Source organism: Podarcis vaucheri (assembly GCF_965113315.1).
Source record: "Podarcis vaucheri genome assembly, chromosome: 8".
Lineage (NCBI taxonomy): Eukaryota > Metazoa > Chordata > Lepidosauria > Squamata > Lacertidae > Podarcis > Podarcis vaucheri.
The window spans coordinates 92,179,794-92,202,522 of record NC_138766.1 but is presented as its reverse complement, the minus strand read 5'-3'; the positions used below and the strand labels follow the sequence as shown (position 1 = coordinate 92,202,522).

Here is a 22,729-nt window from a genome sequence, read left to right as displayed (position 1 = left end):
TTGCAACTTATTACCATTTCCAAAATACTGTTCACATCTACAACTGCTGTTAGGTACCTACCATCCTATTCTGTGTGTTTCATTTTGTGTGTGTGTGGTTGCACTTGCACACACACTAAATCCACAAATTTCCATTATATCCGGAAGCAAAAGAACAGTGTCCTCTATAACAAGAGAATGCAAACTACCCCTACGTTACCCAGCTATTGTCCATGTGGCCGGGGAGGCGTGCACAAACAATGCTGTAGGAACATCTTCAGTACAGGGTCATCTGAAATGAACTTTATTTGCACAAGAAACATAACAGGACCAGCGCCTTTCTCTCCAGGCAGTGCACATTTAAGTTCAACCACCTCCAAAACAAGAGAGGCACCCTGGAGGAGGAGAGCTGAAAAAGGCCCTCTGATCAGCAGCAACTCCTACAACAGAAAAGAAAGATGCCATCACACAGCACTGCTCTCCAACTCTTGACCTTTTATTAGCTTTAGAAAGTGTAAAGGTTTGCCGTTAGATCTTGTTGAAAGCAGCTATGTCAACACTCTGCACCTGGAAGACATAAGGGAGAAAAATGAAGTGAGAAGAGTTTTTGCACTGTCAGGCCAAAAAAAATTAAATCCCAAGACTGGCCTAAGCGAAGGGGCTGTGTGTGCAAACCACAGACTCTGAAATCTGATCCAGGCATCGTTTGAAAACCCTAACCCTCGTGATAATTACGATAATTAAGAAGGTGGTGTGATGTGTGTTGAAGGCTTGGAAACATAATGGGACTCTCAAGCACAGCTGCTGGTTTAAGAGGGACTCCGCTTCAGTGACCTGTGCAGATCGCATCCTGGTCCATAAGCAGCTACACAGAATGAGAGCCAGTGTGGTGTGGTGGTTCAGAGCGGTGGACTCGTAATCTGGTGAACCGGGTTCGCTTCCCCGCTCCTCCACATGCAGCTGCTGGGTGACCTTGGGCCAGTCACGCTTCTCTGAAGTCTCTCAGCCTCACTCACCTCAGAGTGTTTGTTGTGGGGGAGGAAGGGAAGGGAGATTGTGAGCCGCTCTGAGACTCCTTATGGGAGTGATAAAGCGGGATATCAAATCCAAAGGATCTGTCTGTCTGTGTATGTAATTTCTGCGAGGTTTTGTACACGTTCTACTAATGTGACTACACTAGGCCTTAGTCAAACGCTTTGCATAAGCGTTTTTAAGGTTAAGGTTAAAAACCCATGGGAATGCATGCCTGTTGTACATAAACCCTTGAGAGCACAAGACAATAACCTCTTAGCAGGCAAATGCTCAATTACCAATACTACTTTCACCAACACATGGTCCCCTCCAGATGTTTTGGATCACAGCCACCATCAATCCAAAACATATGAAGGGTATATACCAGGTTGGCAAAGTGAACATGGCAGAGTTGCTCCTGGGAGGAAGCAAGCAGTAGACGGTATAAGAGCTGAGAGAATACACCAGCAAGGCCTAAGTTCAATGCACAAATATAAGCCTCTGGCACTGCCAGCAGCCTCAACACAAGCTTTTAAAGTCTGGAACTGAACTGAATGTTCTAAAAGTTTGAGCACAAAGATGGGCTTTTCAGGAGACTCAAAATATCTTGCCAGAAGCCTAATTTTTTGCACTAGTTTCTTGCTAATGTAGTCCTAATCAAGGGCCTGCATTATTCCTAGTTACTCAAGGCATCTGGGAGTGGGAATTAGCAGGATGCCAGGACAGTGTGTGTTTCTCTCTGTAGCACCCTCCCTGGGGGAAAAAAGCAAAAGCCCAAAAGCCCTCTCCCCCCGAAATAGATTGGAATCTTCATGAAATTCCACCTCTTCCCAATTGTTTTGGATCAACTCCAATATGGTCAAAATGATCTTGTTAAGAGACTTGCACAACTTGGACAAAGAATCATAGAACTGGAAGGGACCCCAAGGGCTCATCTAGTCCACCCCCCCCCCCCCGGTATTGCAGGAATCTCAGCTAAAGCATCCATGACAAATGGCCATCCATCTCTTCAGTACAGAATTACATCACCGTGGGCTGGGCAACTGGGCCAGAGAAATAGCCCTCCGTAGGAACTTACGTAATCTTCAAACTTGGTGATCTCCTCCTCCAGTATATCTGTCCCAACTTTGTCATCTTCCACCACACACTGGATCTGGAGTTTATTGATGCCATAACCCACTGGGACCAGTTTGGAGGCTCCCCAAACCAGACCATCCATCTGGACAGATCTGACACATTCCTCCATCTTGGCCATGTCCGTCTCATCATCCCACTGAAGGAGGGAAAGGAGAGGGGGAAATGGGAGTTAGCAGCGCAATCAGTAAGGAAAATGCAGGAGCCAAGGGATTACAGTTGACACAAGGCAGTGCAAGGTTGCTTGCAGGAATAAAAGACTTCCCAGAGATTATCCAAAAATAAATATGTGAAATGGAGAAGCCATACACGACTGTAGATTAGCTTACCAGCATTGGTGAGAAATAAAATCTAGTTAGCAATTTTATGAAACTTTAGATCTTCCCTTTCACCTGTCTTTAAGCTACTCCACCGAGCTCTTTTTTGTCGAATGTAACATACCCCCAAACCTTTCCTTAAACATGCACCAAGTGTCTGCCATGAACAACAGAGATTGTACAATCAAGTTCCAGCCCAAAGCAAATTCAATGGAGAGTACAGTGATGACTGGGCTGCAAGGTTCACTGGGGAGGTTTGCAGTGCAAAAATTATTAGATAGCTGCCATTTCAATACGTTATGCTACAGCAAGAAGATTACTTCTTGTGTTGGTACCTTCTAAAGTGTAGAACACAACTCTGCCTTGTGGAGGTAGCCTGATGTTAAAACAGATAGAACAGGTTGTAGAAACGCTGGGTGCTATTTTGACACTGCTTTTTCTCCAAGGATCCTAGGGCAGCAAACAGGGCAATCTTGCCCCACTCTTCTCATCCTCACCTGCCTTCTTGTGAGTTGGGTTAGCTCAAAAGATGGAGACTGGCCCAAAGTCGTAACAAGTTTTGTGACTGGGATTTGAAGGTGAAACCACTACAGCACAACAACTCCCTCATATCAGCTTGTTTCTGTCTAGCGGTTCCTCTATTTTTGTATTGGAGTATCTGACATACCCATAACGTAGGAAGACAAAAGAGAGTTGAGAACCCAGTTACTGTGCTGGATGGTCTTGGAAGTGGTTTGCTCCAACTGCAATACGTTTTTGCTACGTATTCATCCTGTGCTTGGTATGAAGCATTTTGTGAGCTAAGTGCCCTGAATCTGATACAAAGCCAGGCGTTTTTAGTTTGTCAAAAAATTCTTAAAGGTAAAGGGTCCCATGACCATTGGGTCCAGTTGTGACTGACTGGGGTTGTGGTGCTCATCTTGCTTTATTGGCCGAGGGAGCCGGCGTACAGCTTCTGGGTCACATGGCCAGCATGACTAAGCCGATTCTGGCGAACCAGAGCAGCGGACAGAAACGCCGTTTACGTTCCCGCCTGAGCGGTACCTATTTATCTACTTGCACTTTGATGTGCTTTTGAACTGTTAGGTTGGCAGGAGCAGGGACCGAGCAACGGGAGCTCACCCTGTCGCGGGGATTCGAACCGCCGACCTTCTGATCGGCAAGTCCTAGGCTCTGTAGTTTAACCCACAGCGCCACCCGCGTTCTAAGAAAAGCCTTAGAGGATGCCAAATTTGGAGTTAGGCAGGAAGCCCAAACCGGCAAACACTAGGAACCCTATTAAGCAATGCCCATTAGCCACAGCCTAGTACTCCAAGGCAGCGCTACATCAGCCTTGAGAGTTCCGTATTTGTTTCGTCCAAATTTCAGGACACTCAGCTCTGCATCTACAATCGTGCTGAGAACATGGAATGCTCATAGCTCTCCTCATATTTGTTCCAGCACCCCAGAAGACTGCAGAGACAGGGTGAGAGACAGAGAAGAAAAGAAAAGGGCAGAGACAACACACTCAGAGCTTCAGGGCTAAGGTGGAGAGTTCTTTATGAACACCCAATTCACACAAGATACACTTTACCAGTTGAGTGGAGCACTTGAAGTTATCCCCATGATACTGACTCACTGGAAAAGGGTAAAAATAGGAGCTTACTGGCTTGACATCCAAAAGGATGGAAGACTTGGCAATCAGGCCAGGTTTCTTGGACTTCTTCTCTGCATACTGCTTGAGCCGCTCTTCCCGAACTCTGGCAGCTTCCTGGTCTTCCTCCTCCTCGTCACTACCAAACAGGTCGATGTCGTCATCGTCCTCATCTACAGCCGCTGCCGCAGAGGTCTCTGCTTTCCTTGTAGACGAAGCAGAAGGCAGCTCAACTTTCCTTGATAAATGGGTCAGCGGCTCCACCTTCTTCATGGGAGTGACATGCTTCAAGGAGACACCAAAATCAATCTTGCATCAAGGGAAAGCGAAAAGCAAATGCCAAAAGGGAGGGGAGGTAATCGCTAGGAGCGGGGGAACTCTGGTCACAGGCAAAAGAAGGGGAGACGTGTGAGAGGGTGGGTTTTCGGTGACAGCCAATAAGCAAGCACAAATTTGACCCATGGGGCACAATCCATCATGTTAGCCTGAGGGAGCCCCATTGAAATGAATAGAAGTAATAATAATAATAATAATAATAATAATAATAATAATAATAATAATAATAATAATTAATAATAATAACAATAATATATTATTTATACCCCGCCCATCTGGCTGGGCCTCCCCAGCCACTCTGGGTGGCTTTCAACAGAATATTAAAATACAATAGTCTATTAAACATTAAAAACTTCCCTAAACAGGGCTGCCTTCAGATGTCTTCTAAAAGTCATGTAGTTGTTTTTCTCTTTGACATCTGGTGGGAGGGCGTTCCACAGGGCGGGTGCCACCACCGAGAAGGCCCTCTGCCTGGATCCCTGTAACTTGGCTTCTCGCAGGGAGGGAACCGCCAGAAGGCCCTTGGAGCTGGACCTCAGTGTCTGGGCTGAACAATGGGGGTGGAGACGCCCCTTCAGGTATACTGGGCCTTTGAGGCCGTTTAGGGCTTTAAAGGTCAGCACCAACACTTTGAATTGTGCTTGGAAACGTATGAAGATGCGTAGAAACACCAAAATGGATTGTGATTTGTGACAATTACGGGGAGAGGGCTGTCATTTGGGCTTTCCACCCCAGAGTGCTGTTGTGCTCTGATCCTGCGTGGGAGTTTCCCATGGGCACCTGGCTGGCAACCATGAAAACAGGTTGCTGAACTAAATGGGCCCTTGGGATAACTCAACAGGGATCTTCTAATGTAGACAGTAACTTATCACAGCCCAGGCCAGTGCAAGAGGTAAACTTAAAAGTTTTTACTTGGTCACTCCCACACACAGATTAAGAGAATAGTTTTCAGAGTAAAACACATTTTCTGGGAAATCCTGGCACTCCTTAATGAGAAGGATGTTAACAGCTGAAGATGAAGTGCCCACCGTTGCCAATTCCTTCCTGCAGCAAAGCTCTCCAATAACAAACAAATGACATTACCCCATAGATAAGGAACTTGTTCCACCTTCCTACCACACAAAGGTCTGACTGAGACTATGTACTTCTCCATGGGCATCATAATAATAATAATTTATTATTTATACCCCGCCCATCTGGCTGGGTTTCCCCAGCCACTCTGGGCGGCTTCCAACGAAATACTAAAATACAATAATCTATTCAACATTAAAAGCTTCCCTAAATAGGGCTGCCTTCAGATGTCTTCTAAAAGTTTGGTAGTTGTTGTTCTCTTTGACATCTGGTGGGAGGGCGTTCCACAGGGCGGGTGCCACTACTGAGAAGGCCCTCTGCCTGGTTCCCTGTAACTTGGCTTCTCGCAGCGAGGGAACCGCCAGAAGGCCCTCGGAGCTGGACCTCAGTGTCCGGACAGAAATAAAAACACCCTGCAGAGGTTTCCCCAACCCCACTGCTGCCACTCCCCAAAAGCCCCACAGTGTTCCTGTCCACAACTGGATGAAATATACGATGGCATGTTCCTTTAGAAATGGTTTTACCTGTGTTGGTGGTGGTGGTGAAGGGTGATGAGAGGTAGATGATTTTTCCAGAAGACTCAGGCGGTTCTCAAGTCTGGAGATGGCAAGCTGAAGGTCTGTAACCACTGGAAAATGGGAGAAAGGGTAGAGAACACTGAATGAATGGGATCAAAATTGACAGCATGGAGCACTTTGCTTTCCTTCTTGCCAGTTACTGTATTAGCATCAGCAGAATGCTGACAGAAGTCAAAACACACAGACTCTTCCTTCTGAACAAGAGAATGTGAAGATTTTAGCAGCACGTCAGTTGCAAGTCATAATCTGGTTTCGCCACTCACCACAACGAAGGTTTTGATTCTCTGCCTCCAGGGTCGTGATCCTGGTGACCAGCTCACTTTGGTCCCCAGCCGGTCCTGCTGCAGAGGTGCTGCTCACACTCTGAAAAAGAGACAGACAGTATGGAGAAGGGTGAGGCCGTCGGTTGCCGACACATCAGACAAGAGAGACGCTCTATCATAACATAGCCATAGTGACAGGAGAGAAATGGATGGGGGAAGCTGTGAAGAGAGCAACAGGGACAAGCTTTTTCACACAGAAGGTGCAAGACAAATAGCACATGGCCTGAGCCCCATGATGGAAACTGTGGTGTACACAGTTCCTCAACTCCTGAATATGTGCTCCTGTGGGGCTTTTAGGTAATTCAAAACAAAACATAGCTGTCAAATAGTCCCTGCTATGCGGTACCTCCTAATATCTTAAGTACAGTGGTGCCCCGCAAGATGAATGCCTCGCAAGACGGAAAACCCGCTAGACGAAAGGGTTTTCCGTTTTGGAGGTGCTTCGCAAAACGAATTTCCTATGGGCTTGCTTCGCAAGACGAAAATGTCTTGCGAGTTCCTGCGGGTTTTTTTCCCTTTCCCCCCCTTTTCCCAAGCCGCTAAGCCGCTTAACAGCTGATCCGCTAAGCTGCTTATCAGCTGATCCGCTAAGCCGCTCTTAGCGCTAATCCGCTAAGCGGCTTGCTTCGCAAGACAAAAAAACCGCAAGTCAAAGAGACTCGCGGAACGGATTCTTTTCGTTTTGTGAGGCACCACGGTACGATAATATTTGCACGGCATGTGTATGAATGGCTCAAAAGGGGGGATATGTGTATGGCATGCACCTCTTTTTAAGGGGGAGGTAAGCCGGCCAAACATGATCAGTATTCTGTTCTTAAGATCACACCATCACGCAAGGCAAATAATGTGAACACCTATCCTGCTCAGGGATGGGAGACCAAGACTGGGAGAGATGGCTCCAGTTCTTCTCAAGAGAACTTGGCCAGGATCCAAGGCGCCGTGAGCCTAAAAGGACGCGAGGCACTTTCCTGTCCTAAACAGCAGTCCTCCACTCTGCAAGGAAAGCTGTGCTTGAAACGGGGAGTTTCAAAAGCAAACTGGAACATCGAATAAGCAACAGACAAGCATCAGAAATCATAGGGGGTTTGTACAAGCCCCTTGTGAGAGCTTCAGCCAGTTCCTTGCACCAGAGAATCTTATGACTGGGATCTAATCACAACTATGGCAGCTTATAGCTAAGGGTTCTAGAAAGGTGGGCTAGGGAATACTATTTTCAGTTATTCTGCTGCTTAAGTAGTATAGATGTTTTTAAAAACTACCGGTAGATTTAATTTAAAAATTAGAATATAGGTTTCTTTCCCTACTTGAGAAGCCGTTCCTGAAGGATTACTGAACATAACTGTGTGGATATTTTCCACAAGCAAAACTATGTATAACTAGACCATTAAACGGCACTGAATTTGCAAAGCAGCATGATGACAGAATGGGGAAGAGGCAGAGGAAGGGCCTTACGCAGGAGCAAGGGCTGACCCTGGCAGACAAACAAACAGGTTGTTGTGCTCCCCCCGCCCCCAAAAGCGACTTACAGTCGCGCGACCTGACTGCTTCTTGCGACGTGCTGGAGGGGCTTCGTGGGGGTTTTGCAAAACTGTCTTGAGCTGGAAAGGGCAAGAGTATTTTATGGTAAAAAAAAAAATACACGGTTTACTCTGGTCATGCAGATGTGGGCAGCTAAGCAGAGCAGTCAAACCCACATGCAGGAAAACATGCCCAGGTAAGAAAAGTTAAGCAAAATCAATATTCTGAGAGTAAGACAGTAACCTGGGATGCCTTTATAAAAATGAGTTTAAGCTTCAAAGTTCTGTTCTTTTCAACTAGGGTCAGGGCACAGATTTGGTCTTGTCTGCCTAACCAGAGATAGCAAATCCTACCAGTCCAACCCAAAACAAGCTGCTCACACTGTCAACTTGTCCCGACATGGAAATGGCAGAAATAGCTTAGCAGAGAAAGTTCTGTGCTAAACAGTTAAGGCAACTTGCAATTTAGCCATAGACACGGCAACTGGAATGCCATTAGGCTTAGCAGAACAGCCAGGATTATTTCAGACACAAACACGTGAAAACAATCCATATACATTTTAAGTCCCTCATTAAAAGTCCCTAGGTAACCTCAGCCAGGAGGTAAGAGAACTAGTCCAGAAACTGAAAGTGGAAGTAGGTGGAGAATTATTGTGATGGAGGGAGGAATGGTGATGGGGAAATCCCCAGAGGTTATTTATGGGGAATGATGCTGTATAACTTATTCATACGTGATTTGGAGTCTGAGGTGAGCAGCATGTAGTCACATTTGCAAGTGACTGTTTTCACAACCTGTTTATACCATAGATTCCTAGAATGATTCTTAAATTTTGCACCACTGGCACCATCTCCATGTATGCCACAACTCCTCCTACCTTTGTCTGATGTTGCATATTATGACAATGGTGAAGGGCCAAAGGTCAGTGGTAGAATACAGTGGTGCCTCGCAAGACGAAAAGAATCCGTTCTGTGATTCTCTTCGTCTAGCGGTTTTTTCGTCTTGCGAAGCAAGCCCATTGACGGATTAGCGCTATTAGCGGCTTTTAGCGGCTTATCTGCTGTTCGGATCAGCTGATAAGCGGCTTAGCGGCTTAGAAAAAGGGGGGAGGGGGGAAAACCAGCAGGAACTCGCAAGACATTTTCGTCTTGCGAAGCAAGCCCATAGGAGATTCGTTTTGCGAAGCACCTCCAAAACGGAAAACTCTTTCGTCTAGCGAGTTTTCCGTCTTGCGAGGCATTCGTCTTGCGGGGCACCACTGTACATGCTTTAAATGCAGAAGGTTCCAGGTTCAACCTCTCAGAACTCCAGATAGGACTGGGAATGTCTCCTATCTGAAATCCTGGAGAGCTGCTGTCAGGATGGAACAATGTTCTGACTTGATATATGGCAGCTTTCTATTTCCCAAATGAAAATGTCCTCTCTTTTCGGCATTAATTTTTTATTTGTGGTTCTGTTGCAGGTTGTTTTCTCCCCCCAGTTTTGCCTTGCAACTTGCCTCTCCATCTCTTAGTACTGTCATAGCTCTGCATTTTGTATCTGCCATTCCTTGAATTATTAAAATAAATTGATCATCAGCTCCATTTGTAGCCTGGTCATTTTTTTATTTTTAAACATGCTGCAACCGACCCTCCTAATCAAAATGAGTTCATGTTACACTTAGCACTAGGCCCAAGTCACCATAATTTGTTTCTTGCTCTAAAAAACCCACTTAGGAAGCTTGGTGTCCTGTAGCTGGAACGTTTGGGACAGCACAATTAAATCAATTCATAGAACAAGTTGTGGAAAAACAAGTTCTGGAAGCCCATCAGGATAATCAGTCCTTCCCTTTACTAAGCAGGGGAGGAATGGCAAATTGCTTTAAAAACAAGAGTGTTACAGCAGCCAGAGAAATCAAATGCACAACAAAGAAGAAAAACACACCCACAAAACTCATACGCTGTGCTCACAAACCACCACCACAAATCCCCTTCTCTTCCCCTGAAGAAGCTGACAGTACTGATCCGGGGCAATTTTAATAGAGCAGCCTTGGTCAACCTGGTGCCCTCCGCATTTGGTAGTGGCCTGGCTTCCAAAGCCTACAACAGAGATTAGTTCAAGCTGCCATTCCACGTTTTTAACAAGGAAATGCAAAAGAAACAGGATGGGAAATCCTTTTTAAAACTGACAAATATTTAGTGGTTTATAAATCTTCCAAACAAATGCTTTAATAGGAACCCCACAGCTTTAAAAGCTTTTAATGAGCTAAAGGACCTACTATTACCAAATGATTTTTTTCAAAGCAGGAATGACTAATTGTTTCAGATCTTGAATTCTACCAAATGCAATTAAGACCAAACTATCTCCTAGACCCAGGGCTTTTTTCCAGCTGGAACTTGCTTAGTTCCAGCATCTCTCCGGTGGGCGTCATTGCCATTCTAAGAGAATGAGGGAGGTGTTCCATGGTGAGTTCCGGCACCCTTTTCTTCTAGAAAAATAGCCCTGCCTAGACCAATTATCTTGACCCACTTCAGTCCGGGTTAAGGCCCGGGAATAGGGCTGAAATGATCTACTGAAGATCTTTCACCTCCAGATTAACACACATACTTGCCAGCAGGCTTTTATGGGACTCCTCTGGTGCCTGGACAAGACTGTGTGTCCAGCCTTTCTCAACCTGTGGGTCCCCAGATGTTGTTGAACTATAACTCCCATCACCCCTAGCTAGCAAGACCAGAGCTCAGGGATGATGGGAGTTGTAGTCCAACAACATCTGGGGACCGACACGCTGCTTCCTAACTTTGTTTGTTCCTGCTTCTTAACTCTGTAACTGGAAACTGTTTTATAATTTTACGTTTTGACCATTGCCTGCCCTGGTTTCACTATGCAATGATGAGACAGAGTAAAATATTGCAATTAAAAATGAGTCTGAACTAGCCTGAACCCTTTTTTATTAGCCTAAGAGACTAGCAATTTGTGTCTCCATGCTGGCTGCAGTGAATCACTGTAGAAATAGAGAATGGTTGCCCCTTAGCAGGCTTAGAGGAAGAAAGAGGGAGGGGGGAGAGAATGAATACTGCCTCCTCCCAAACAAGCCAGTGGTGGGAAGACAGAGAGAAGGGGGAGAGTTCCCCTTCGTTTTCTGCAGTCGGCATGGAAACCAAGCAGAATGGAGAGATCCATTCCTTCTGCACCAGCTTACTCACTCACCTGTGTGGGATTCCTAGCCCCCTCTAGGCACCAGGCAAGTTGTTAAATACAAGGCTGTCTTACTATCCAAGTTTTAAGAGTACTGAATCCAGTACACATAGTTTGGGGCTGAATTTAAGAGGCATGGAAACAGGCAAGAAGATGCCCAAGGGCAGGCATAGGCAAACCCGGCCTGCCAAATGTTTTGGGACCACAACTCCTATGATCCCTAGCTAACAGGACCAGCGGTCAGGGATGATGGGAATTGTAGTCCCAAAACATCTGTAGGGCCGAGTTTGCCTATGCCTGCCCAAGGGAGTCACGTTTTGTTCTCTCTTCTCTGCTTCAGCCATGTGACGTCAAAGAGTGTCAAATCAAACCCACTGTGAGGGACCCCTACCTGTTCATCAACTTAAGACACGTACCCATTTAATACGCCACACATGCAGAAAATAAGAAGTGCTGCAGCTGAACAGAACAAAGCAAAAAATAGCTGTTATTTGAAACAGAGAGACCATGCAAATGCAAAATGGAAAGAGGTGCTGCGTCTTGACACAATTGGCTTTTTATTCTGCTCATGCCGCACGTCTACTTGCCAAGCGACCAAGTGTTATCCAGAGCCATCCAGGCATAATTCAAAGTCAAAACTGCCCTGGGCTCCTTTGGCAGGAAGGGCAGGATGCAAATTCAGTCAATAAATAAAACCCTTCACTGGCTCAAATTAACACACCCAAGATTAATTGTTAATGCAAGCATGAAATCAAGCAAGAAAGATGCCCTTTTGTTTTCAAAAGGAAGCCATGCAAATGAATGAAAGTTCCCGGCTAAATGCAAGAAGATGAGGCAAATTTCTTTTGTCTTTTTTGTAAGTCTCCAAGGAGTGTCCTTGAAAGTGAAGGATCTTCTCGCAGCACCCCAAACCCCACATTCTTCTGCTTCTCACCTAACACTCACGAGTCACTTCAGCTCACTCCTCAACCTGAAGCTATTCGTTTATTTTGGACTACAACTTCCATCAGCCCCAGGCAATACAGCTTCATTTTCTCAATTTGCTGTGGCTAACAGAAAGCAGACACATGCCACACAGGGCCACCGACGACTGCTTTACTATATGCCCTCTCCTGCAAATAAGATTTTCTGGCTTCTTCAGAAAAATCTAATCTTTTTTAAGACACACAAGCTAAAACAGAAGACATATCCTAATGACTACTGCATGAAAGCAGAAGGCAGCATTAAGAAGCACTAGAGTCAATGAGGCTCAGAAAAATATATACAAGGGGAAAGAGGAGCTTTTTATGCCCACCTATGAGGGCTTTTTTCATTTTCCCAACAAAGACTGGAAATCTGGGGGGCGAACTCTTATGCTGAGTTATAGATGATGCATTTTATGTACTTAAAGCAGCAAAGTAAATTTTGGTTTAATATGCAATACATATTTTGCATAAAAATTTCCAGGGGGAGGAACCACAGTTCTGCCCCCCACTATGGCTTCAAATTTTCTGGAAACTGTAAATCTACACTATGCACTCTAGCTATGCTCCATAGCAGAGGTCACAGTTAACACGGACAGTTACTTCAGTTCAACAGCCGCTCCTAAAAACAACTCCTGTTGTCACTCAGGAGCTGAAATGGGGGCTTTGCTTTGCATGCATCTAAGAATGTGGGGGAGGGCTACTTTCTTTCTTTAAAAAAAATCACCTGGGGAAGAATCTGGGATATTGTTTGCCTGCTTTACTGAACAAGATTCTCTTTATGGGAAACTATAGAGGACATGCCCATTAAACATCAAATTGAAGTTTGTGTTCCTGATCCAAACTGCATACGATCCAGTTCTATTGCTGAAGCTAAGGAATTTGGAGAGCCTGGGAACCTGTGCAAATGACTCCAAGCTCCCCAGGAGGAACAGCAATGTGATTGCTAAAGAAAGTCAACTGCCTTTGTTTAGGTGAACCCAGGCTAAGCTACTGCAGCAGCATTCAGAGTTAAAATTCACAGCCAAACCAGCTCACTGGAAGCAGAATGTGCAAATGCATTCTCTCTGTATATATCTTAATGGAAACTGGATCAAGAAATTCACTGTTCAGCTCACAAATGCCCCTAATGACAGGTCTACTGCTGTCCCTGAAGTGCTACGTTAGTGTGAAGCTAAGCAATTGCTAAGCCCACAAAGAACAGAAACAGAGGAAGTTGCATGCAATTTATTTTGCCAGATCAGATGGGGGGGGGAAATGCATGCTTGAATTACCCCCCATGTTATAAGCTCCCAACCAGCAATGTATGTCAAGAAGCTAGAGTAGAACTGACATACGAGCACATATCACAAGGCTGCATTCAAGGCTGCAACCTGCCGTCTGGAATGGCAACCTAGCAAAACCTATGACTGCTGCCAAGCGCATACTCTGGTTCTGAATTATGAGCTGATGGAATGCCACACCGCAATTCCACTTTGGGTTAGTCTGCAGATGCAATCTGGCTAGAGCAAGCAGGATTATGTCACAAATAGGATGCCATGATATGACAGAGCTCATTCCACCTCATCCATCCCCTCTGACTTATGGTAAGAAAAGCGACACACGCACAGGCTGGGGGGGGGGGGGAATCAATCACAGTAGGAGCAGGGGGAGTTATATCTGTGAGATATGCCATAGCTAGGAAAAATGAATGCAGTTAGCCAGCTGGTGAGAGAGCGCCCAGGTACTCACTCCGGCCAGCGACTTCTGGATATTCTCCCTGGCTCTGGCAATGTCGCGTAGGATCGTGCTGGCTCCGTTCTCCTGCAAACAGTGCAGAAAGAACCAAGTGTTTGGTTTTTTGTTTGGTTTTTTTTTTGTTCTTTTTAAAAAGGCACAAACAGATACAGGAGAAATTACTGAGGGTGGGTCACATGAAAGAAGGGAAAGTGTTTTTACTGTGTACGAGAGAAGTCAGCCATTGAAAAAAATTAGTGAGCGTAAAAATCCATCCGCGGAATGAAACAACTATGTTGTCGGCAGCTATATCCAGACTGTCTTCTGGAATAAGCTGCAGGATAGGATCCAGGCAGCAGCTACCGGGACGCTCCAACTTCCCACCAACTTTTGCATCAGAGAAGCGGGTGTAGCTATTCATGACACAGCCATACCCAAGTCAGTGTCTGGGTCAGTCACCCTATTCACCATAGAAAGTGCACATGCAGACTTCGAAATGACAAAAGTGCTTTTTATACTGCTGCTACCCACCCTATGCAAATAGAGTGGGTTTATAGAGACAATAAATTTCTTACATCAAAGGCAGGGCAGCCGCATATCCTGAACTGAGACTTGCATTCTTTGGTCTAGATCAGTGTTTCTCAAACTTGGGTCTCCAGCTGTTGTTGGACTACAACTTCCATGATCCCTAGCTTGCAGGACCAGTGGTCAGGGTTGACGGGAGTTGTAGTCCAACAACTGCTGGAGACCCACGTTTGAGAAACACTGGCCTAGATTATGAAATTTGAATATACTTGGTTTTGAACAAGATTCTGCTCTTAAGCACCAGGCTTTCAAAAAAACTGGCATCTCCCCAACTACATCAAGAATGATGGTGACAGAATTGGAAACATGGTGGAGATGGTAAGCATACCTGGGCTAGATGTATAACATGATAAGGAAGCCATGAGATGGGGGGCAGAGTTGGGCCAAGCACTGATGCCACAGCTGCTGGTAAACCAGATCCCCTCTCATCTGAGGTTTTCTCCAGGTCATGTGTTAGCAAGCACCTCTCAACCATTGTGACTGGAAACTTTTTAAGGTGAAATTTTTCAGGATACCAAATTCTGTGTGGGGTACTCTAATCTACTCATCAGAGCCTTGAACATAAGTTTCCTGGTGCTGACCTGATGCTGGGTTTAACTTTAATCTAGACTGTATCTTCTGGCATAACAACTGCTGTTAAATCATGAAAGCTGTGCTGTTCTAATGGTGGCAATCACGCTGTCTAGGCCATGCATCTGAAGCCCTCCACACAAACTAAGCTGAGATTAGTATGCATCAGATCCTACATGAGCGTTTCCCCAAACCTTTGACACCTGTGGCACAGGTTAAAAAAAAATGGACACAAACTTCAGTCTTATACCCAAAAAACAGAATCACAGAATCAAATAACTGTCAAGTTATTTGCAATGCAGGAAGACGTGTAGTTTCTCAACCAGTTCTTTAGAACTGTGGGACAGCCAAGTCTATGCTGTTTTCCCATATTGCACCCACCTGTCTGTCCATTCAGTTAGGGTTCAGGGATGGGATAGAACTTTCTGGCCAACGTTGGGTGTTCTAGGATTCCCCTGTGACTAGTGATAGTGCAAGCTGTGTCAAAGAATCCGTGTTTGGAATGGTGAATACTGAAGGCACACTTCAGTCTCTCTTGTGGCATACCCTGCTGGGCAGCCCCTGATGTGTTAAAAAAAACCAAAAGAAAACAGGGCCCTGGAAAGCACCAGTCTAATCCTTCCTGGCAAGAGCCAACATCCTTCTAAACTGTCATGTTCTCTACTTACTTTGCCAAATCTTTATTAGACATTACAAGTATAGGCCATCACACTGTCATGTTCTCAAGATGTAGGAAAGTCAGCCTATTTAAAGAAGACACTTATCAATTTCATTGCCCCTTAAAGAATGTCGATCTCATTTGCTTCAAGTTCCTTACTAACTAACAAAGCAGCTTGGAGAATAAGCCCTGGGAGACTGAATACTTAGAAGCTGCTGCTTCTGGATATGGGGCAAACTTCACTTGATCTCCTGCTTACCATAGAAAAGAGAGCCCTCTGCTTCACTCACAGCCTGCCCCTATGAAAGCCTGTACCATGTGCACAACTGCGCACAGGTGAGCATTTCTAGTTCCTACAATAATGTAACTACTGAAGGCAGCACAAATGTAGCTGAACAGATGCCGCATTTACCATCCAGGGAATTATTTTTAAAAAGCCCTGCAGATTTCAACCATCTTTCAGTTTTGCATTTTTGCATATTTGTGGGGGCCCAGTCACTACATTAAGTGTTTCCACCCTAACCTGGACGAATTTGCAGAAATCCAGTTGACACCGCGGCAAGTCTTTGTGCTGCTGCTGAGTCAGAAATTTAATTTCGGTTTGGTCTAATCTGGAGACTATTACCCTTAGAGAGGGGCCTATATAAACTTTTCTAAGATTGCATGCAAAGAGAGGGGAAATGTCTTGCATGTACAGACACAGTGGGTTTTAGATGAGCTTCCAGATAAAAGCAGTGCTGTAGGTTGTGAGGAAGAGGGGAGTATGCAGGTGTCCAACAAGTGCTGTTCATAACATTCATAAGAAAGAATGTGCAAGAATTTCCTGCACCTTCTCCCTTCCTTACAAGCCTTCTTCTATAACAGAGTCAACAGCAACCTCTATGGAACCTGTTCGTAGTCACAAAACTTTGCTCCCTGCTATACAGCTGTTTTCTTGCAGCCTAGAAAGCCTTATCAACACTACTGAATCCCGCCTCTCATCTCCATTATTCAATGCCAGGGAGGCAATGCTGTTCCTACTCTGTCCTTTCAGAGTAACCTGGATTATTGGGAAACAGCTTAAATCAGTCAGTGGCTGCATTCAGATGGAACACGGGAGTGGGAAACCTCTGGTCCACAGGCCAAATCTAGACCACCAGGCCTCCCCATCTGGCCTGCAAGATCATTTCCCTGAAATCACACTCACCTGCCCCACACCAAACATCCTATGTGACATCAGGTATGGGGCAGACAGGCACAGCCGGATTCCATTCCCCTCTCACCAGCTGATGTGCGGAGTGTTCAGTCTTGTTTAGTCTGGGTGCACAAAAGGGAATTGTAGATATGGGCCACCAGGCCAAAAATGTCCCCCATCCTTGGTTTAGTAATATGGGAATGTGTCATAACAGGCCTTTCCAGCCCTTCACCTACAAAGGAGAAAATCTGAAGCATTTGTTTTCTCTTTGTAACAAACTACAGATGGTTAAAGTGGGATTATCAAACCACAATCAGATCCTGGTTTGCCACTATTTGGACAAGCCAGTTGCATATATTTGGGGGCGGGGGGGGGGGGAGGAGAGAATTGTGCTTTGTCACAAAGCACAACTGGAAGAGTAAAGTTTTCTCCCCTTGCACACAAAGGAAGTGGGGAGAGAAGGAGAACATGAGAGACCAAACCTCACCATGGTGCGGCCTCATATCATTAAGTCATATGTTAGCACTGCACCCGAATGCAGCTAATATGGCTTCCTTTTCCTTTTCAAATAGCTCAAAATTTTATTTTAATGCACACTGTTCTACCCTAGCCAGCACTCTCAAGGACAAACATTTAGAAGTGCAAAGAATGCAAGGTTCAAGGTGTAATGAATGTGGAATGGAGCTAAGCTGGAAATTACCTGCTTGGCAATCACTACCTCTTGTAGTACTCAAACTACAACACCTGTACAGTAGCTGAGGAGCTCTTCTTCCCTGGAAATGAACCAGGGAAAGGAGATCTTGCCCCCTCAAGGCAGTGCATCCCACTGGGAAATAACATGTTTTGGATTCACTTGTACCATAGAGTAGGGTGGGGCGGGGAGCAGGGTGATTGTTCTGCAACCAAAGGCAAAAGCCCAGTACTTGTCAAGGAGATGATAGGCGGGAAGAGAATTTTAAGACGTCTGGTGCTCCAAGAATAATGTGAGAGGTACTCTACGTAGGGTATTGTTTCGTAGATCCTACAGGTACCAAGCAATGTATCAGTTACTAGGTGGTGGTCAGGAACTAGAAGGAGGTGGCTGTTACCTTCAAGCCCCGTTTATAGGCTTCCCACAGACATCTGATTAGCAGGAGGCTAGGCAAAAGCTAGCAAAGCTCATCTGGTGTTCAGTAGGTGGTGAGATTGTTAATGGAAATGACTTCATACAGGTATGCAGAGAGCCCCCACCATATTGCTACCTGCTCCAGAAGGATTGTGCCATGCAAGCTGCCTGTTTCCCCTGGACAGTATTTGCATCTTACCTGCTGGCAGGATGGGTTAGCAGCTGGACCGTTCTTCTGTTCATAGTATCTCTTCTCAGCATCATCGTATTTGAACTTGTCAAACCAGATCTTTTCATGCATGAGGAAGCTGGCGGCCATGTTTCTGAAAAGAGGGGGAGACTAAATAAATACCTAGAAATATTTCAGGTCAACGGTTAGGGCCAGCTTAGTCAAACATCATCTCCCTCTTCCATCCCACTGGGCCACATCCCACTGATCCTCCCTACAAAAGATGGGAAGGCTTGTGTAAATGGGACCAATTAGGAACCTACTGCTCTGTCACTTGGTTGCCTGTTCAGTTCTTTTGACATTGATAAGCAAGCGTTCTTTAAAAAACCAGTTCAACTACCCTGAGACAAGACACGTGAAAATCCACAGTCCAACCAACAGTTAAGAATATTTTTTCTCAATATGCTCATGTTCACACAACCCTTTCCTGACATTGCCTTTCTAGGAGGGCTAGGCAGAGTTCCTTTGCCCAGACAGGAGGGTAGCTATGACACCAGCTCTATGGACACCTGAATAAGCCACCAAAATGATTCTAGGTAAATGATTTTAAGTAGCACTTCAACTCTTATGGGCAAAAAAAGAGGGAGTGTTTGTGGAGCCACATTAACCAACGTCCACCAATGGACACAGCATAGACCTGCAAAGCCAAGCACCAGGGCAAAGTTTACTAAAGAGCAAAACATCCCATCCCCTTTGTGGAGGCCTTCCTTCTGTGGTTTGGTAAACCACCAAACACTGCGGTTTGGTAAACTGACCAAAAGAGAAGAACAACATTAAATTTGTGTCTAGGTGGGAAATAGGGGCATTCATAAACAGAGGTGAGAATTTTGCATGTGGCAGTGGAATTCAAAACTAAGGGAGGTTCACTGGTTACTATCGGGCAGGGTGACACAGAAAAGGATCACAGGATAGAAGATTTTAAGTGAAGAGGGAAAGGGGAGAACCTGACAGGAAACATCAGATTTTGCAATATGCTATTGAGAAACCCTTAAACTGCAGGGAAAAGCAGAGCCAACAAAAAGAAGCACCTTTCAGAGGTATCTGTTTGGTTCCATTCACATAAACGTCCCAAACCTTTCCAGATCAGTCCAAAACCACCAAAGCCATAGTCACCACTCAGCATACCTTCAAGTGACAACAATCCTTTGCTAAGAAGCACTTTAGGGTATAGTTCCAGCTAGCGTATATACAGCTAGTGTTTGACACAGCCAAAAAGGGTCAGATACAGTATCTGTGGAGGTCCTATTTTTTAAAAAGCTTTTCCACATCTGACAAAAACAAAAGCTCCCACAAATTAGGCACATGAGAAATGGATGTGACATGTGTATATAAAATTATGTAGAACTTCTTAATGCTCTACACATATACAGTATATAAAATCAAACAAATTGCTCTTCTGATGCATGTTAGTTGGGAGGTTTTTGCATGAGGAGCAGGGTACTAATTCCCTAAAAGTAATAATAATACAGAGATAGTAAATCCTGTTTCAGATGCCTCCCCTGAACAAGTTAACAGGCTCTGCAAAAGTAATGGGAATAATTTATAAGCTTAAATAGTACAGAGCAGCACTACCAGCAATTGAGAAGGACAAATCATAAAACCATTCCCTTCTTCCTTCTAACCTGGACTGGCCCAATTAACATGGATGTCTATTATGGCCTGCTTAAATCTTTCTACAGTGGGACACAACACATTGCAATGTTTTACATACAGAAGCTCTTCCACACTATCCTGGCCCATGAGGTTTGGGAATGTTACCCCAGAACAAGCGTTTCCTACTTAGCATGAGACTCTGGTGCGCTTGAAGCGAGAGCAGCTGGCTGCGATGGCTTTGCTAACATCGTTTCGGGCATTCCGGCGCTCTCCTGCTTGCTTGCCAGCTTTGAGGCTTTGGAGATGTAGTACTGAGCCTCAGCACTGTCATAGGTGGGTTTGCTGAGCCACCCAGATTCGCTGTCCTTGTGCATGAAATACCAGGTGGCTGGTGAGAGCGCAGAATCTGGAGGTGCCGTTGCAGAGATGTTGTTGTTCCCCCTCTTGCCTGCTGCTGCCTGCTTCCCTGTGCTACGGCCCTTTTTGTCCTTCCGGCTCCTCTTGGAAGATTCTGGGCGCCCACACTCCTGCAACCTCACCTTTCCCGGAGGGTGCCCGTCAAACATGTTTGTGTAAAAGCATCTCTCTGCGTCATCGTAGATAGGCTTTTCCAGCCACACCTCCGAGATCAGCGCCTGCAAACTCGACACCTGAGGCTTGCCGTTCACCGGCTGGATCAAAGTATCAGGCAGATTTGGGGGCGCACCGGTATCCACGATGATATCCGCAGGCTGGGCTGGTGTTGAAGGAGTAGGCAGTGCAGTCACATAGCCTTCATCTGGTGTTAGTCCACTACTGCTGTGCAATGGCGTGGATGAGAGGTCCAGGGTCTGCGGTAGAGCCACCAAATGGGATTTTTCGACAAACAGCTTCTCAGCGTCGTCAAAGTTGAACTTGTTGACCCAAACATCCTGGATGATGTGGTGGCAGGCCATCAGGCTGCCATGGGCACAGTGCAAGGCAGCCAGGTTTCTCTGTGGCCTTGTATCACCTTGGAAGACCTCTGCCTCTGACCAGGGCACCAGCGCAGACTGCTCAGCGGCCGGGAGGCCCTCAGAAGCCTCCTGCAACATCATTTCGGCAAGCTTCTTCCTGTAAGCTGTTTCCGCCCGGTCAAAGAGAGGTTTGTCAAACCAGACACGGTCAGCCAGTAACCCGGCCAGGACAAAGTCCACTTTGGGGTCTAAAGGCTTGCGTTTGGGGGAGCACTTCCTTTTCTTTTGCTTCTTCCGGCTTCCTGCCCTCCACAGGTTTCCCTTCACCTCTTCTTCCACAGGGTCCTCCTCATGGCAGAAGCCGTTCACCGCCACCACCTCTTGACAGGCCCCGGCAGCAGAAGCTGCTAAGGTTGCTTCCCTCTCGTAGTGGAGCCTCTCTGCCTCGTCATACTTGTGTTTGTCCACCCAGACTTTTTCCGCTGGATAAAGCAGCTTTCTTGTCCTCATCTTCCAAACGGGGAGGCAGCATTAAGAAACAAGCACAGCAATATAGTTGCGGAGGGAAAAAACCTAAGACATACTAATGGCATGCAGTTAGGTTCTATTCATTTCAAGACCTCAGGTTCTACTACCTACATATATGCAGAGCCCTAGTTAAAATCAAATGCTAGTCATACTCAAGAGTTGATCAATTTTCAAAGCTGCTCAAAATAAAATAAGCTGCTCTAGAAGGCTCTGCCTCCCCAAACTGCATTTCATATGCCAAAATTGGTTTGTTGTTACACAATGGGGGGGGGGGGAGTAGATTTATTCGATGCATCATAAATTTAGTTCCGTATCTTGGGATGCAGACCAGAACCAGTAAGAGGAACGAAATGATCTGGCTGCACCCTCTGTCTTCCAGTGCACATCATGTTCACTGGAATATACAGTGGTACCTCAGTTTTTTAACGTCTTGGAAGTCGAACGTTTCAGCTTTCGAACGCCAAAAACCCAGAAGTAACTGCTTCGGTTTTCAAACGCTTTTCAGAAGCCGAATATGCCACACGGCTCCCGTATTGAGTTTTCTGGACATAAATGCTTCTGGAAATGCATGCTTCGGCTTTTGAATGTTTCGGAATTTGAGCAGTCTTCCAGAATGGATTACATTCAAAAACCGAGGTACCACCACATAGGACATCATCACACAGAATGGCAGAGGCAAAGTAGATCAAGTAATTGCCGTACTTTGGATTGGAATTTGTGGGTTAGGCAATATTAGCCCTCCCAGAGCCAACAAACGGCTTTTCAAAGTTCATAGATTGTCTAGCAGATCAACAGATGTTGGCCAAGTCCCTCAAAATTAGCAAATCAATTTCACTGTTCATTTGTAGGCTGGGAACAACATACGCATTGTGGATGATGTTTTATTCATGAGGCTCAAATGATAAAACTTATTATCTAAACCAAAGTTATCAGTCACATTGCTATATATCCAAGTAGCATCAGTTATTAAAATGTAAATGAGCACTGTTTAGGACTCCATACTCCTTTTGCAAGAGGATGTCAGAATATGAACAAATGAATCAGTAGCAACTGTCCTACAACTCCAAAGGGAACAACTGACCTCAAATTTCGAATATAATAGTGTGCAGCTGATGGTTATAATCCAATCTACATCTCATAAAAGCCCTACTGAGGTTTAGTTTGGTTCAAAGCTGTGATTGGTGTGATTTGTGCCCATATTTATGCTGTTAATGAAATCCAAACTTTTGAAATTTACAATGTGGTTTAAAATCTATGCTCTTGGTACAGTATTAAATATTGGGTCTATCATTGTGGACAATTTTGTGAATGTGTAATTATTGTGTAAGTGAATTAACTTGAAAGACGCATCAGAACTGGACACCCCCCAAAACTAGGATCATTCTTAAAATGAGCTTTCTATTTCTTGAAAAGCATTTTTTAAATTTCCCTACTTACTATTGGTGACTTGAAATGGAATGCTCGTTCTAAAAAAAAAATGGAAAATTTTACTTCTTAAAAGTCCAGCCCTGACCCCATTGAAAACAAGTTCATATCAAGATGTTGAAAAGCTGGGAGCTGTATGGACTTGGTCAAGGGAGTCTCCTTTGTGTAAAATCTCTAG

At 45.2% G+C, this 22,729-nt stretch overlaps 1 protein-coding gene across 4 annotated transcripts; it reads right to left on the bottom strand.

The window, feature by feature from the left end:
• Positions 1-454: 454 nt before the first annotated feature.
• Positions 455-22,706, bottom strand: EEF1D (eukaryotic translation elongation factor 1 delta). 4 transcript variants are annotated; one of them, XM_082235633.1, is made up of 10 exons: positions 22,564-22,706; positions 19,850-21,108; positions 18,041-18,164; positions 13,765-13,836; positions 7,909-7,980; positions 6,323-6,422; positions 6,006-6,109; positions 4,087-4,359; positions 2,069-2,263; positions 455-546 (listed from the first exon to the last, which is right to left on the bottom strand). In XM_082235633.1, exons 2-10 carry the CDS (start codon positions 21,106-21,108, stop codon positions 508-510), a joined length of 2,238 nt encoding a protein of 745 aa, XP_082091759.1. In that variant the 5' UTR covers positions 22,564-22,706; the 3' UTR covers positions 455-507. The 4 variants fall into 4 exon arrangements, with proteins under 4 accessions (XP_082091759.1, XP_082091760.1, XP_082091761.1 ...); XM_082235634.1 differs by lacking the exon at positions 7,909-7,980; XM_082235635.1 differs by lacking the exon at positions 13,765-13,836.
• Between the last annotated feature and the right edge of the window lie 23 nt (positions 22,707-22,729).

Coding starts and splice junctions, on each gene's coding strand:
- EEF1D (XM_082235633.1), bottom strand. CDS start 21,108: ATGAGGACAAGAAAGCTGCTTTATCCAGCGGAAAAAGTCTGGGTGGAC. Junction 4,360..6,005: donor CACCACCACCACCAACACAG/GTAAAACCATTT, acceptor GTCTCCTTGAAG/CATGTCACTCCCATGAAGAA. Junction 2,264..4,086: donor TCCTTTTGGATGTCAAGCCA/GTAAGCTCCTAT, acceptor TCCCTCCTTCAG/TGGGATGATGAGACGGACAT.